Genomic DNA, 16,389 nt, shown 5'->3' with positions numbered 1-16,389 from the left:
AAGCAGCAGCAGTCGAGAGACTAGGTGGGGCTGCTTCGGCTCTCTAGAAATGTTATAGGAAAGAAGTGAGCCAAGGCAGGGCTGATGTCAGCTCCCTGGGAAGTCACAGGAAATGGGGCCTTGGAGACAGATTCAGGGGGTTAGCCCGGAATGAGCTACTGCTGCCCATTGCTCCCCTTGTTACAAGTCTTGTGGTGACCCCTAGAGTTTAGGGGAATGAAAATTCACTCCAAAAGTAGATACAAGTGAAGGGCATGCCAAGAGTCATTCATCTTTATACAGAGATCCTAGCTCTCAGTATTAACAGTTTCTCTGATAATCATAAAATGGCAGCATTCCTGAAATCTAAACTATTGACACTCCCCTCCTAAGTTTATCTTGCCCTTCTCATCAAAGGATGGAATATTGTTTTCCTCAGCACCTGGGAAAATGGCTTCAGTATGTTCTCTTACCCATGCTGTTCTCTTTTAGTGCAGATTGGTGCTCTGTGGTGGTGAATCTTTTCTCTGTATTCTATTTATCTTTCTTTTTAGTTATTTTGTGAAATGTTTATGAGATAATAATTGTCAAGTGATGCCGCAGCCCGCTGCAGCAAGCGTCGTCACGAGGTGAGGCGAGGGACTTAAAAAATGGAGAGGACCATAAGCTCTGATGGCATTATGGCGAATTTATTCAAGCAACAGCTGTCTTAAATACAAACTGTTAATGCCTAAAGCAAGACTGCAGGGAACTAGAAACAATGTTGTTTTTCAAAGTTCGTGCACTCCCTTAAGCTATCAAAAGGGCAAGAAGTTCTCATGACCATCTGGGAACATGACACCTGCGCCAGGATCTTGTTGTGTCTTTCAAGGCTGGGAACTAGAAGGTTAGGAAAGTGTCAAGGTACCCGCCGGCTCCAGGGACCAGAAACCAAGTTCATCCACCATTCTCACAGTGGAGATACTCTGTCCTTGGTCCCATTATGGCCTGGCGGGCCCCCACAAAGTGATAATAGAAAACTCCATGTGAGGGAAAGATGGTGGCATTTTATTGAAAAGTATAGGTCTTACTCTGCTACTTTAAACAGATCTTTGTCTTTCAAAGAAGTATTCTCCTTTAATAATATACATTTATCTCAGGGAGTAAAGACTTCTCTATACATCAGTCCAGATGTATGCATACAAAATATATTCTGATAGATTCTAAACTACCAGTTTCAAACATCCATGCTTGATAACTAATAATTCATCTAGAGACATTTTTTAAGTGTCTATAATTTTTTTAAAAATTATTACTGGTGACATTGTAGATATTTTTACTGAAATGAATCTTATAATTACAAGGTGAATTTTACAGAGTTTTACAATTTGCAGAGTACCCTTGCTTTTTACCCCTGACTTTTTCCCATGATAGTGTTGCATTACCCCTAAGATAATTTTGCATTCTTTCCATTGACATGGTGATTTGGGAAACTTGCTTTCATGCAAGCCATAAATAAATTTATTGCCTTAAGTTTCTTCTCATGTTGGGTCTTTGGAGGAGTTTCTTTTCAACAGTCTCCAGTCAACTGAAGATTCTTTGTCATTATGTCTGTCATCTAGATTATTTTTCATTGAGAAGGGGGACTTCACTTCCCCTACATAGTTCATCATAGCTTTTAAAAAATTATGTTACAATACACATAATTTACCACCTTAACCATTTGTAAGTGTACAGTTTAGTGGTATTAAATGCATTCACATTTTTGTGCAGCCATCACCACTGTCTTATCTCCTTAACTCTTTTTTTTAAAGATTTTATTTATTTATCTTTAGAGGGGAAGGGAAGGAGAGAAATATCAACGTATGGTTGCCTCTCATGAGTCCCATGCTGGGAACCGGCCTGCAACCCAGGCATGTGCCCTGACTGGGAATCGAACCACAATCGTGTGGTTTGCAGGCCCGCGCTCAGTCCACTGAGCTACACCAGCCAGGGCTCTCCTTAACTCTTTTCATCTTGTAAATTTGAAGCTATACCTGTAAGACAACTCTCCATTCTCTTTTCCCCTCATTTCCTGGTAACTACCATTATAATGTTCTGTCTTTATGATTTTAGCTAATCTAAGTCCCTCATATAAAGTGAAATTGTACAGTATTTTGTCTTTGTGACTATCTTCTTAGGATAATATCCTCAAGGATACTTCATGTTGTAGCACAGTGCAGAATTTTCTCTTTTTTAAGGCTGAGTAATCACATTTATGTGAGTAATTACTCATTATGTGTTTGTATGTGTCTTCCTTACACATTTATCCATCAGTGGACACTTGGAGGATTGTTTCTACCTTTTAGCTATTAAGAATAATGGTGCTATGAACATGAGTGTACAAAGGAAACTTAAGTGTTGGCAAGAGTATGGGGAAATTGGAATCCTCCTAGATTGTTGGTGGTAATGTAAAAATGGTGCAGCCCCTGTTAAAAAGTTGGGCAGTTCCTCAAAAAGTCCTTCCTTTTTTCCTTCCATCCATCCATCCATCCATCCATTATATTGCTGGGTCATATGGTAATACTGTTTTTTACACAGCAATTGTCCCATTTTGCATGCCCATCAACAGGGCACAGGGTCCATTTTCTCCCCATCCTCACCAACATGTTTTCTATTTTATAGTAGCCATCTTAATGGGTGTGAGGTGGTAGACCCATCGTAGTGTTTTAAGTGGAAAAAGGAAGGAGCTTGTTTTTTTCATTAACTATTTTGCTGTTGGAGCTCTTGATTGGGAATCAGATCTGGTTATTATATGAAGTGGCACTTTTTTGCCCTTTGTATAGATTGCTCTGATGGGCTTACCCTGTCCCCATTCTTTTTTATACCAAGCAGACACTTTTTATACATATAAGATAATTTATAACCCTACACTTTCCTGCCTGCCATTTATTGATAATATGTAGCAGATTAATTAGACTACAGTATACTAAATTGTTAGAATATCCACAAATGCCTTGACTCTTGTACTGTATTATGAGATTGTGTTATGTTTTCCTTTAAGTCAATTCATTTACAGGATTTGAGATCAGATTATATAATACTAGGCACTTCATATTTTAAGTCAGGATGCCATAGTCTTGTTAGTTGGGGATGTTAATGTTAGTTGGGGGTGTTAATGTATAGGCATTTTGTTAAAGTGTGATGACATAGGGCACCTATACTTAATTCCCTTTATATATTTAATGAACAGAGCTCACTCAGACCTTCAAGATGATTCTTTGGGTCTCAAGAGTTCTTTAGGGCAGGTAAAACAGTTTTTTTACCAGATCAAACTGGCTGCAGCAAAAAGGCCTATTGAAATTGCTGGGAAAGGACTATAGAATCTCTGGTTCTATCTAGAGGTGGTGCTTCAACAGGTTTTGTTTACCTGGGACATGTTCAGTGAAGCCCACCAGAATATATTTCTCAGTCTATTTAACGGTTTGTTTTACTCTTGTCATTCTTTCTTCTTCTTTTTTTAAAGACTTTATTTATTAATTTTAAGAGGGAGGGAAGGAGTGGGAGAGACTCACTGCTCTGTTGCCTCTTGCACATCCCCAGCTGGGGACCTGGCCTGTGCCCTGACCCTGAATTGAACCAGCAGGGGGTTTTTTTTGGTTCGCAGGCTTGTTCTTGATCCACTGAGCCACACCAGACAGGGTACCCTCTTCATTCTTTCATCAGATGTGTGCCGTTTGTGGCATTAAATACTATGCTGTTCTGGAAATATGAGGACACAGTTCATGCCCCTTTAAGAAGGTAATATTTGATGGGAACACATTCACAGAATAAGGCTTTTGAGTTTGATCTGGAGCTGTGAGTTCTTTCCTAGACAAAGAGGAAAAGGTCATTAACTGATTGATACCTTACATAAAGCCAAGATCTCTATGGAACCTCAAGTGACTGAAACTTTTTAGGGCATTGTGTGATGCTAAGGCCCTTTTGTTACCATGGGGTGATTACTTTCAGTGTTCTTGGACTTAAGAATTTGTTTCTGCCCTGGCTGGTGTGGCTCAGTGAATTGAGTGTTGGTCTGAGAACCAAAAGGGTCACTGGTTTGATTCCCAGTCAGGGCACATGCCTGGGTTGCTAGTCCAGTCCTCAGTAGGGAGTGTGTGAGAGGCAACCACACGTTGATGTTTCTCCTCCTATCTTTCTCCCTCCTTTCCCCTCTCTAAAAATAAATTTAAAAGATCTGGGGAAAAAAGAATCTGTTTCTATGAGCGCTTTACTTGGGAAAATTAGTTGAATACGGTTAAGACCTCTTGCACTTAACTTTAATTTTTTGGGTTTGAGTTCTGGTTAGTGTGACTTCAGGCAAGTTACTTTTAGCTTCAGTTTTATGTGTTGTAACAACTGCCAAACATTTGTTTTAATGTTAGGAGAAATTATAGTTACAACCCAGTATGCTTAGGTGCAAGGCACTGCAGGGCACATTAATTCTGTTTTTAAAATTTATTTATTTTTAGAGAGAGGGGAAGGGAGGGAGAAAGAGAGAAATATCAGTCAATGTGTGGTTGCCTCTCACATGCCCCCAAATGGTGACCTGGCCCACAACCAGGCATGTGCCTTGACTGGGAATCAAACCAGTGACCCTTTGGTTAGCAGGGCTGCATGCAACCCTCTGAGCCACACCAGCCAGAGGGGCATGATAATTCTTTTTAAGAAGTTTTTATTTTTTAATTTATAGATCTTAGAGAGAGAGAGAAACATTCATTTGTTGTTTTACTTATTTATGTATTCATTGGGTGATTCTTGTATTTCCCCTGACTGGGGATTAAACCTGCAACCTGGGCGTATCAGGAGGACACTCCAACCAACTGAGCTACCCAGCTAGGGCTGAGACACATGAATTTTGTCAGCTACTGCAGAGCCCAGACTTCATGTACCTAACTTCCTGTTCATCCACAAGTAGTGGTTTGACTATGAGTCGCAATTTACTTGTTCATATGTAATGAACATACCTGCTGTAAACAGGTTTGACAGTCTTCTCCATCTCAGAAATTCTTTGATCAATTTATGAAATATAGTTGCTGTTATGATGATTTCATGAAGTACTAGTTGAGTTGTGAAATTTATGTGAATATAATTGGTGTTAATCCTTTGCTTTGAGAATGTGGTCAGTTTAGACTTTTGCACGAATCAACTTTTTGGGGTATGCTACAGTTCAGATCGTGTTTATGTTGCTGGTGTTAAAAGGACAAGGGTGACGCCAATGTCATGATAGCTTCATTATAGTCATTGGTACAAATTACTGATGGTAGAACTTTTAGGTGTAGAAGGAAGGCCTTTTCCTCTCCTGACTCATGCTACTATTTCTTAATCTACTACTTTCAGGAATGGAGAAATGCCCGAAGATGAGGGGTGGGACGTTGGGGGTTTAAAAGTAAATAATTCCTACAACTCCAGTAATGAGAAGGCAAATAATTCAATTTAAAAATTGGCAAAGCATGTGAATATTATCTGGAGAACACACACAAATGGCCAATAAAAATGTGAAAATATGCTTACCATCATTAGTCATCAAGGAAATGCAAATCAGGATCTTGAGCTACCACTTCACACCCACTTGAATTACTTAAAGGAAACTTAAGAATGAGAGTATGGTAAGAGTACGGGGAAATTGGAATCCTCCTAGATTGCTGATGGTAATGTAAAAATGATGCAGTGCCTGTTAAAAACAGTTTGGCAGTTCCTCAAAGTTACCATATGACCCTGCAGTTCCAGTTCTAGGTATATTTGTTCAGGAGACTCAAAAGCGTATTTATATCAGTGTTCATAGCATTATTTATAATAGGCAAAAATAATTGGAAATTCATTCAAATATCCATTAAGTGATGAATGGATAAGGAAAATGTGGTATATTCATATAGTATGTGTTGACAGGTGCTGCACTACAAATGAAACTTCAAACATGCTAGATAAAAGAAGCCAGTCACAAGAGACAACATATATTATGTGATTTATTTTATGTGAAATGTGTAGAATAGGTAATTCCATATAGACAGAAAGTAATTTGGAGGTGTCCTATGGCTAAGGGAATTGGGGGTAACTAGGGAGTGACTCTTAATGGGCATCAGCTTCCCACCCCTCACTTGCTTCAATAAACACCTTTCTTACATGCCCTGAGGTAGGGGGGAGAGGGATTTATTTTTATTTGCTTGTCTTTCTGGGCCTTGATTTTTCTCAGAATTGCAGCGTGTTGCTTTCTAGCTCATGACCGTATGTTCAGCCACATTGGCCTGGTCTTGAAGCAGTGCATGCAAGAAGTTTGCCTTGCTAATTTTGGCATTCTTTTCCCTTTCATATTTCTTCTGGAAACTTTTTTTTAAAGATTTTATTTACTTTTAGAGAGAGGGGAAGGGAGGGAGAGAAACATGAATGTGTGGTTGCCTCTCCCATGCCCACAACTGGGGGCCTGGTCTGCAACCCAGGCATGTGCCCTGACTGGGAATTGAACCAGTGACCCTTTGGTTCACAGGCTGGTGCTCAATCCGCTGAGCCACACCAGCCAGGGCTGAAAAAAATTTTTGTTTTGTTTTGTTTTGTTTAAAATCTCTTTGTTCTTCAGGAGTCAGCTTGGTCCCCTCGTGTAGCTCAGTAGCAGTGCATAGTGGGACTCAGAATTGTCAGTGAGCATGATGCAATTCTTGCCTAGGGTCTTGTCTTGATGAGCACCAGTTTGTTGTGGATGCACCAGTAATCCTTGTTTTGTGTATACAACAACACTCGGAACCCCAGAAGTTAGCCAAGTTAGCCACACCTAGCCACTCAAGGCACCATATTTACTGCCTCCTTGCTTGGGGTGGGGACAGTGTTCGCAACAGCAGCGTGCCCCAGTGCATACTTCCATTTCTTGAGGTAGGGCTTTCTCTTGCCCTTGGTCTTCTGCCTTTTGTCCTGAGAGATGCTGATGGCTTGGTGCTTGCTGGAAAGAGCTGGAGGTTTTCATTATTAAGTGATGAAAATGTTCTAAATTTGATTGTGGTGATTGTTGCACAATTCTGCGAATATATTAAAACCTGTAGAATTGTACACTTTAAATGGGTGAATTGTATGACACATGGATTATAGATTAGTAAAGCTGTTATATAATAAAAGTGGATAGCTGGCTCTTTTGTAGTTATACCCATCTTTAGGGCATTGTTTTGTGGCTCTCTAAATGCAGGGGATTATATACCTAATTGAATCTGGGAGAGAAGAATATCACTTAGTAATTTAAAATATATTTTCCCCCTTCCATTATAAAAATACTGAATGTTCACTGTTGAAAAATTTCAAAGCATAAAACTGAAGAAAATCTAAACCACCTGGAATAGTACCCAGAGGCATAGCATTGTTAAATTTTTGATGGTCTTAGATATTTGTGTATAGTTTTTACATATGTAATATTGCAAAGCCTTACAATTTTAAATAATGTTTTTAGTGTAATTAGGTTTTTGTTAGGAAGAATTGTTTTTTTGCGAGCAATTTAGAAAAGTGAATTACAGTTTCAGTTAACAAAAATTTTTTTCAGTAAGTTTACATTCAATGTTTTAGGTGTAGAGCATAGTGGTTAGACATTTGAGTAACTTAAAAAAGTGTTCCCCATAAGCCTAGTACCATCACTCTCCTGGCACCATATATAGTAATTACAATGCTATTGACTATTCCTCATGTTGCACTTTACATCCTGGTGATGATTTTGTAATTGGTAATTTGTACTTCTTAGTCTCTTCCCCCTTTTCACCCAGTCCCCAAACACCCTCCCATATGACAACCATCAGTTTCTCTGTATCTGTGAGTTTCACTTCTGAGGCATGTTTGATTTGTTCGTTTTTGAGAATAAACTAGTATATAGAATTGAGGTTGAAACCATACCCTTTTACTTCACTGCCCTTAAATTGTCTTTTTTTGTGACTAGGATTTTAAAAAATTGGATGTTTTATTTTTACTTTATCTTACCTGAGGACATTTTTTTCATTGCTTTTTAGAGAGAGAGAGGAAGAGAGAAACATCGATGTGAAAGAGAAGCATTGATTGGTTGCCTCCTGTACGCACCCGGACTGGGGACCGAACCTGCAACCCAGGCATGTGCCCTGACTGGGAATTGAACCCGCAACCTCTAGGTTACGGGATGACGCTCCAACCAACTGAGCCACACCAGCCAGGGGGAAAAAATTGGATGTTTTAAATGAATGCCTGCAGGCTCTTAGAAATTAATGGTTTCATTACCATACCACCTAACCTTTAGAACTACATTTTAAAAAATTAGCTTTATTGAGGCATAATTTATATATGATAAAATATACCACTTTAAAATATAAACATATAATTGAGTACGCTTTAATAAATCTATTTTTTAAAAGATTTTATTTTTTTAGAGGCAGGGGAAGGGAGGGAGAAAGAGAGGTAGCAGAATATCAATTTCTGATTGCCTCTTGTGCACCCCCAACTGGGTATTTGGCCCACAACCTAGGCATGTACTCTGACTGAGACTTGAACCAGTGACCCTTTGGTTGTCAGGCTGGCACTCATTCCACTGAGCCACACCAGCTGGGGCTAATAAATGTATTTATTAAGTGTGTAACCACCACAGTTGAACATTTAATTCTATCCCCTCTCCCAAATTTCTCTTGTACTCCTTTGCGCACAAGCTCCTCGCTTTACCCCCATACCCTGCTAATAGTCACTTAATTTGCTTTCTGTTTTTATAGTTGTATATTTTCTATAATACCATTTAAGTGGGATCAGACTATATTTTTTGGTCTGGCTTTTTATCAGTTGGTATTCTGCTTTTGAAATTCATCCATATTTTTACTTTTGAGTATTAGCAGATTATTTTTTATTCTTGAGTAGAAGTGAACATTTGGGTTCTTTCTACTTTTCAGCTATTATGAATACAGTTACTGTGAACATTTGTGTAAGCATCTTTGTGAAGATAAGTTTTCTCTCTTCGGTAAAATATAGGAGTGGGATTGCTGAGTTCTTCCTGTGTTGAACTGTATAAGAAAACTATCAAATTGTTTTTCCAAAGACCACATGGTAATACAGCATTTTGTTTTTTCTAAAAGCATAGTTTAAAATGCTTATTCAGTTAGTGTTTATTGAGCTGTTTCTAGTTCTTTGCATTCACCATGCATTGCATTACCTATTTATATGCTTGGGATCTTGCAAGACTTAACTGGGCCCCTTTCTTTGCTTGCCACCTAGTGGTAATAAGTAGGAACCATCAAAAGTTTTTAAAGACTTTCTTTATCTTTAGATAGAGGGGAGGAGAGGGAAAAAGGGAAACACCAATGTGTGGTTGCCTTGCACTCAATGCACACTGGGAACCTGACCTGCAACCCAGGTATGTGCTCTGACTGGGAACTGAACCTGTGACCTGTTGGCTCACAGCCATACCAGCCAGGGCTAGAGCTTTGTAAATTTAAAAAACAAACAAACAAAAAACCCCAGATGTTATTTATTTATTTTTAGAGAGGGGGGGGAGGAGAAAGAGGGAGAAAAAAACCATCAATATGTAATTGCCTCTCCTGCGCCCCCTAATGGGGACCTGGCCTGCAACCCAGGCATGTGCTCTGACCTGGAACTAAATGAATGACCTTTTGGTTCACAAACCAATGACCATCTGGGGACTCAGTGCACTGAGCCACACCAGCCACAGTCCTGGTTAATATGAGAGATTCTGCCTTGGCTGGTGTAGCTCAGTGGATTGAGCACAGGCTGCAAACCAAAGGGTTGCCAGTTCAATTCCCATTCAGGGCACATGCCTGGGTGGTGGGCCAGGTTTCCAGTGGGGGCCATTAATGTGTGGTTGCCTCTCACATGGTCCCCTCTGGGGACCTGGCCTGCAACCCAGGCATATGTCCTGTCTGGGAATCAAACTGGTGATGCTTTGGTTCACAGACCTGTGCTCAATCCATCAAGGTACACAAGGTACACAAGGGCCTACACTGAAGTTTCTTTCCCTCTTTTTCTTTCTCCCTTCCCCATCTTTAAGAAAAAATACAAGTTCCTCCAAACCATACTATACTAGATACTGTATGAAGTTGTGACACTGTACAAGTCTCTTGTTCTAGGCTCTTCTTTTCTTGTACATACTTTAGTTTTTCACTCGAATTAGTTGTGATGATTGCAAAGGATTTTTTATTTTAAAATTTTAATATTTTATTTAACATTGGCTTTACAGAAAAAAGACCAATGGAAGGGATGTGTTAAAAAACTTGTAAGGTCTCAGTTTACTTTTCTGTTACAGAAATGGTGGAATCAATGAAGAAAGTAGCAGGTATGGATGTGGAGTTGACAGTTGAAGAAAGGAACCTCCTATCTGTTGCATATAAAAATGTGATTGGAGCTAGAAGAGCTTCCTGGAGAATAATCAGCAGCATTGAACAGAAAGAAGAAAACAAAGGAGGAGAAGACAAACTAAAAATGATTCGGGAATATCGGCAAATGGTGAGATTATTCTAGACATCTTTCAAGAAAGGTGTCTTAGTTGTTAGATATTTTAGATCATAGCCTAGTTCAGCCATGCATTATAAACATGTAATATACGTTTTAATGGGTTGTCATACTTTTGCTTACCTGGATTAGGAATACATACTACAGTATTTCTGGACAGAGGTGAACTTTTTTGGTAAGCTGCAGAGGGTGGTGTTCAGTTTTGAGCACTGCACAAATAGGAAATTATGTTAATCTTTGTTTTTACTGTGCTAACTTTATAGAGTGACTTAAAATTACCAACTGGGGCAATTTAACAAATAATTGTGTGCCTCTTCTGCAACACATAATTACTAGGTGCTATGTGTGTAAAGATGAGAAAGATGGTTACTATCCTTAAGGATCTCAGTGTAGTTATTTACTTTTTTAATAGAAGAATATCAGAGGGCACTGAACATTATGTCATAAAGGTATTGTTTCAGATATTATATATGCGTGTATATACATTTATGTAGTACTGTTTTTATGGTGAATTTTGGTCAAAAACGTTTGATAGCCATTGACGTAGTGGTTGTCTACCAGAGGGTGATTTTGCTCCTTGGAGGACATTTGGCAGTGTCTAGAGACATTTTGGTTATCACAACTTGGGGGGTGTTATTGGCATATAGAGACAGGAATGCTGCTAAACATCTTGCTGTGCACAGGAGGACCACCTCCTACAACATGGGATTATGTAGCTCAAAATGTCAGTGTTGCTGTTAAGAAACTGAACCTAAGCCCTGGCTGGCGTAGCTCAGTGGAGTGAGCTCGGGCCTGCGAACCAGACAATCGTGGTTCGATTCCCAGCCAGGGCACATGCCTGGGTTGCAGGCCGGTTCCTTGCAGGCTAACTACCAGCAGGGGACGCACAAAAGGCAACCATACATTGATGTTCTCTCCCTCTCTCCTTCTCCTCTACAGATATATAAATGAATAAAATCTAAAAAAAAAAAAAAAATTCTAGCCCTGATGGGTGTGGCTCAGTGGGTTGAGTGCCAGCCTGCAAACCAAAGGATCACTGGTTTGATTCCCAGTTGGGACATGCTTGCGTTGTAGGACAGGTCCCAGTTTGGGGGCACACTAGAGGTAACCACACATTGGCATTTCCCTCTGTTCCCTCTTCTCTAAAAATAAATTGAAAAAAATCTTTAAAAAATTCTGACCAGTGTGGATGTCGTCCTGCAAAGTGAAAGGTCTCTCGTTCAATTCCTGGTTAGGGCACATGCCTAGCTTGTGGGTTTGGTCCCAGGTGTGAGGGAGTGTATGACATCAATCGATGTTTCTCTCTTTCTCCCTTCTTTCCCCTCTCTCTAAAAATAAATAAATAAAAATTAAAGAAAGTGATCTAGTGGAAGAGAGAGGTATATATATGTCACAAAGTACAGTGAGAGAAATTACATAAACAGGCACAAATAGTATGGAGAGTGAATTTATTAAGGGTAGGGAAGGGGAGCCACATTTGTGGACTATTTCCAGTTCTACTGGGCACTGTTCTGAGTAGGGAGATACATAATGGTGTAAAATAATGTACTGTATTTGCTGTGTATAATGCACACTTTTTTGTCCAAATTTTTGAAGGAAAAATAAGGATGCACATGATAATCCCATATATAATGTGCACAAAAACTTGGGTGGGTGTTGTACATGGGAGCGCATTATGTGCAGCAAAATATGTTATTTTAACACATTTTAAAATGATCCCCTATAAAAGGTAGGTATTTCAATTTATAGATGGGAAAACTGAGGGTTCTGAGTGATTAATGTTATCTGGGGTCACATAGAAGAAGGTGAGCTGGTGTCACTGTGACTTACCCTCAAAGATGTTAGAATAAAGAGTATGTATGGATTATCAGTAGACAGGTTTGGTGCATCAGAGGAATGAGGAAATGAGAAAGTGGAAAGGGATGTCTTGTGTGCTAGAATGAGGATTTGGGCTAAGTAGGAAAGGAAGCAGAAAGGAGGCTTGATAAATTGGGAGAAGGTGAAAGATTCACGAGGCTGGGTATCATGATAAGTCCCTAGTATGAATAACAGGGAGTAAAGGAACTGAAAAAGGAAGTTAGACAGAAGTCCAGTAGTGCAATACTAGAATTAAAGTGTCTGGGAGAGAGCAGCCTCAGTGAGTGGTATTGACAAGTGAAGGTCATGAAGTTGAGATCAAGGAACTATGTGCAAAGGAAGATTGGTGATAATATTTTGGTGGGATAGTAGGAATTGGAGAGGTAGGTTACCAATCCTTAGTGAATATGGATGAAAGCTACAGATTCCATTGATCACAGCTGTTGATTATAGTAATTGGGAAATGAGAACTGAAAGTGTAAACTAACTTTTCTCCCCTCTTTATTTTTATTTTTATTATTTTTATTTTTTAATCATTTTTAAATTTAATTCTTATTCAAGTACAGTTTTCTGTCTTATATTCCCAGCCCTGCCCACCCCCCGCCCAGTGCTCCCCACCTCGTGATCCCCACCTCCCTCCCATTTCTGCCCCCCACCCTTAGTTATTGTCCATGTGTCCTTTATACTTGTTCATGTGAGTCTATCCCCTTTTCCCCTATGATTCTCTCCACTCTCCCCTCTGGACCCTGTCAGACTGTTCCGTATTTGAGTGTCATTGGTCATATTTTGCTTGCTTGTTTGTTTTGTTGTTTAGATTCCTGTTAACGGTGATATGAAAGTGTAAACTTTCAAGGAGGAAGGGTTTGGAGTAATAGGAGAGCAGTCACACCAAGTCAGTGAGGACCTATGATGATTCGGAAATTCCTTCTAGAGCAGTCACTACTTAAAAAGATAGAAGGGGAGGTATTCAGGAAACAGCTAGTTTTACTTAGGATCAGGATGAGATTATAGAAAAGGAGAAAGCTGGAGAATTATCAACAATGGAAAGGTTACAGAGGGCATGAGAAGAATTTGGAAAGGTTAGCAGTGTCTCCATGAATTAATGGAAAATGGGAGAGTAAGACATGTAGGTGTATTTAGGATGGTGTACTTTCTTGGCTTGGTAAATTCAGAGGCAATAATTTTTTTTTTTGGTATACAGATTTTTGGTGCCATAACTGGATATGGGTATCTACCACTAAAGTGATTGGCTATTGAGAATAATAGAGGTTAGGAATGTGAGCACATTGCCTGGGTTTCAATTTTTATTTTGTTCCTTACAAATTGTGATGGTAGGCATGCAACCTGCCTTTGTTCAAATCTTAGCTCTGCCTCTTTAAGGTCTTTTAAAAATTTATTAGTAAGTAAATAAAATAAGATTTTATTTATTTATTTTTTAGAGAGAGTGGAGGGGAAGGAGAAAGGGAAAGCAACATCAATGTGTTGCCTCTTGTGCATCCCCTGTAGTAGGGGACCTGGCCTGCAACCCAGGCTTGTGCCCTGACTGGGGATCAAAATGGTGACCCTTTGGTTTGCAGGCCTGTGCTCAGTCCAATGAACTATACCAGCTAGGGCACTCGTAAGTTTTTTTGGTGAACTTTAGGCAAATGTTATAATCTTTGTTTTCCCATGTTAAATAAAGACGGTAGTTGCTACCTCATTGGAGAAGTTAAATTAATATAAATGTGCAGTATTTAGTAGTAATCAGTGTTACTCTTCTGTACCTGAACTAAGAGTTCATTTTTTTACCCCTCCCCCACATACCAAGTTAATTTTTAAAAAAATAAATGTTGAAGTTTTTTTTTAAGATTTTATTTATTTATCTTTAGAGGGGAAGGGAAGGAGAGAGGGAGAGAAATACCAATGTATGGTTGCCTCTCGTGGGTCCCCTGCTGGGAACTGGCCTGCAACCCAGGCATGTGCCCTGACTGGGAATCAAACCGCGATCGTGTGGTTCGCAGCCCGCGTTCAATCCACTGAGCCACACCAGCCAGGGCCCAAGTTAATTTTTTAAAAGCACTTAATAGCACATAGAAATAATTTCTGTAACCTGGAGAAAGCTGTTCTCTGCTTTTTGTATCAAGAAGGAAAAAGGGGCTTTGAAGAGGCATAGATGTTCTGTTTAATATAGCTCTCTTCAAAACCAGAGGTAGAATGTGTTATAATTTATAATTTCTTGAACTTAAGTTTTGACCTTCTTTTTCAGGTTGAGACTGAACTAAAGTTAATCTGTTGTGACATTCTGGATGTACTGGACAAACACCTCATTCCAGCAGCTAACACTGGCGAGTCCAAGGTTTTCTATTATAAAATGTAGGTTCTATACTGGAAGGGAAAATGTCAGATTAAATGTTGGCCCTCTTAGAATCATCACTTTTTCTGTGTAGGTTTTCAATTTTTACTGAAAAAGAATTCTTTAATGTTGGAAGGATAGTTACATGGGAGGGGTGATTCTCAAAAGTTAATTTTTGAATTCTTATTTGCACATTCATGGCTAATGAAATACTAATATTACTGCATTTAAGATGGTCAGACTATTACTGTAAAAATGTACTAGGTTTTGCTTTACTTATTTACATTTATTTGCCCTTGTGGGGTTCCCCCCCAGCTACAGCAATGCATTATGTAGTTCAGTCTTAACATTTTTATATGGAAGTTTTAGTTCATGATTAACAAACTATTGTGCTGTTCTTTGGAACCACCCTTGATATTTGATTCTAGTTTCTTGGGTGATAGATTTATTTATGGGTTTTGGGGTTTTTTTTGAGGTTTTCAGTTAAAATCTCTAGGATTTTGCTTATATTTGGTAATGTGAAATCTTTAAGGAAGAAAACTAAATAGATGAGTTTGTCATTCCTGAAAGAGACGTCTAAAAATGATTGATGTGTACCAGTTAATTGTTTAATACATATCTTCACATAGAAAAGTTTTAAGTTATTTTTTGTTTAAAAAGCATTATTTTTTAATGCTGTCTTTTTGTTTTGTTTTAGGAAAGGGGACTACCACAGGTATCTGGCTGAATTTGCCACAGGAAATGACAGGAAGGAGGCTGCAGAGAACAGTCTAGTGGCTTATAAAGCTGCTAGTGATATTGCAATGACAGAACTTCCACCAACGCACCCCATCCGCTTAGGTCTTGCTCTCAATTTTTCTGTATTCTACTATGAAATTCTTAATTCCCCTGACCGTGCCTGCAGGTAAGTTATGGAGGAGAACAGAAGCTTTCGCTATGAAATTGAAAAGGGTTACTAAGGAGAATAACTACTTGTTTTTTTGTTTTGTTCCCTGGGATGGCCTTTGTAGGCTTGGCCATATAATAAAGCATCCTTTTGGCTCTCAATGAAAATGCTTTGTAATCTAAAGCCACATGTATCTCAATTCAAGACAAACCTTCATTTCACTAGGAGAGCATTTAAGATAATTATGTTGATGGGGAAAATTTTTGTTGGTAGATTAAAAAGAATATTGACCTCTTTAGAACATGGGGGAAAGGAATGAGAATTATTTTAAAAATTATCTTTGTTTTTATACATTTAGTTTTCAGTCTTTGTGGGTATGTTTTTAATATGGTTATGCTTATGTTCTATATGTACCATTTTTTAAAAGATTGTATTTATATATTTTTTAGAGGGGAAGGGAAGGAGAAAGAGAGATACCAATGTGTAGTTGCCCCTCATGTACCCCCAACTGGGGACCTGGCCCACAACCTAGGCATGTGCCCTGATGGGAATCGAACCATCGACCCTTTGGTTCTCAGGCCCACTTTCAATCCACTGAGCTACACCAGCCAGGGTTGTATGTACCACTTTGTATTTTAATTTTTTAATTTTAAATATTTTATTGATTTATTCCTAGAGAGAGGGGAAGGGAAGGAAAAAAAAGGAGAGAAACAACATTGATTGAGAGATACATGGATCAGTTGCCTCTCTCACACCCCCAACTTGGGACCCGGTCTGCAACCCAGGCGTGTGCCCTGACTGGGAATCGAACCGTGACCTTTTGGTTTTTAGGCTGGCACTCAATCCACTGAGCCACACCACCCAGGGCTGTATTTTCTTTTTTAATATAAAG

The 16,389-nt window shown here is 39.1% G+C and overlaps 1 protein-coding gene across 2 annotated transcripts in view; it reads left to right on the top strand.

Moving 5' to 3' along the window:
* Positions 1 to 16,389, top strand: part of YWHAE (tyrosine 3-monooxygenase/tryptophan 5-monooxygenase activation protein epsilon) — a 46,735-nt gene that overhangs the window by 19,749 nt on the left and 10,597 nt on the right. For both annotated transcript variants that reach the window (XM_037070368.1, XM_037070367.1), the window contains exons 2-4: positions 10,217 to 10,416; positions 14,525 to 14,631; positions 15,309 to 15,515. In XM_037070368.1, coding sequence (XP_036926263.1) covers positions 10,217 to 10,416; positions 14,525 to 14,631; positions 15,309 to 15,515 — 514 coding nt within the window. The remainder of the gene's footprint in view (positions 1 to 10,216; positions 10,417 to 14,524; positions 14,632 to 15,308; positions 15,516 to 16,389) is intronic.

Source organism: Sturnira hondurensis, unplaced genomic scaffold (assembly GCF_014824575.4).
Source record: "Sturnira hondurensis isolate 20B ecotype Veracruz unplaced genomic scaffold, ASM1482457v3 Scaffold0018728, whole genome shotgun sequence".
NCBI lineage: Eukaryota > Metazoa > Chordata > Mammalia > Chiroptera > Phyllostomidae > Sturnira > Sturnira hondurensis.
This window is presented reverse-complemented; position numbering and strand designations above follow the sequence as displayed.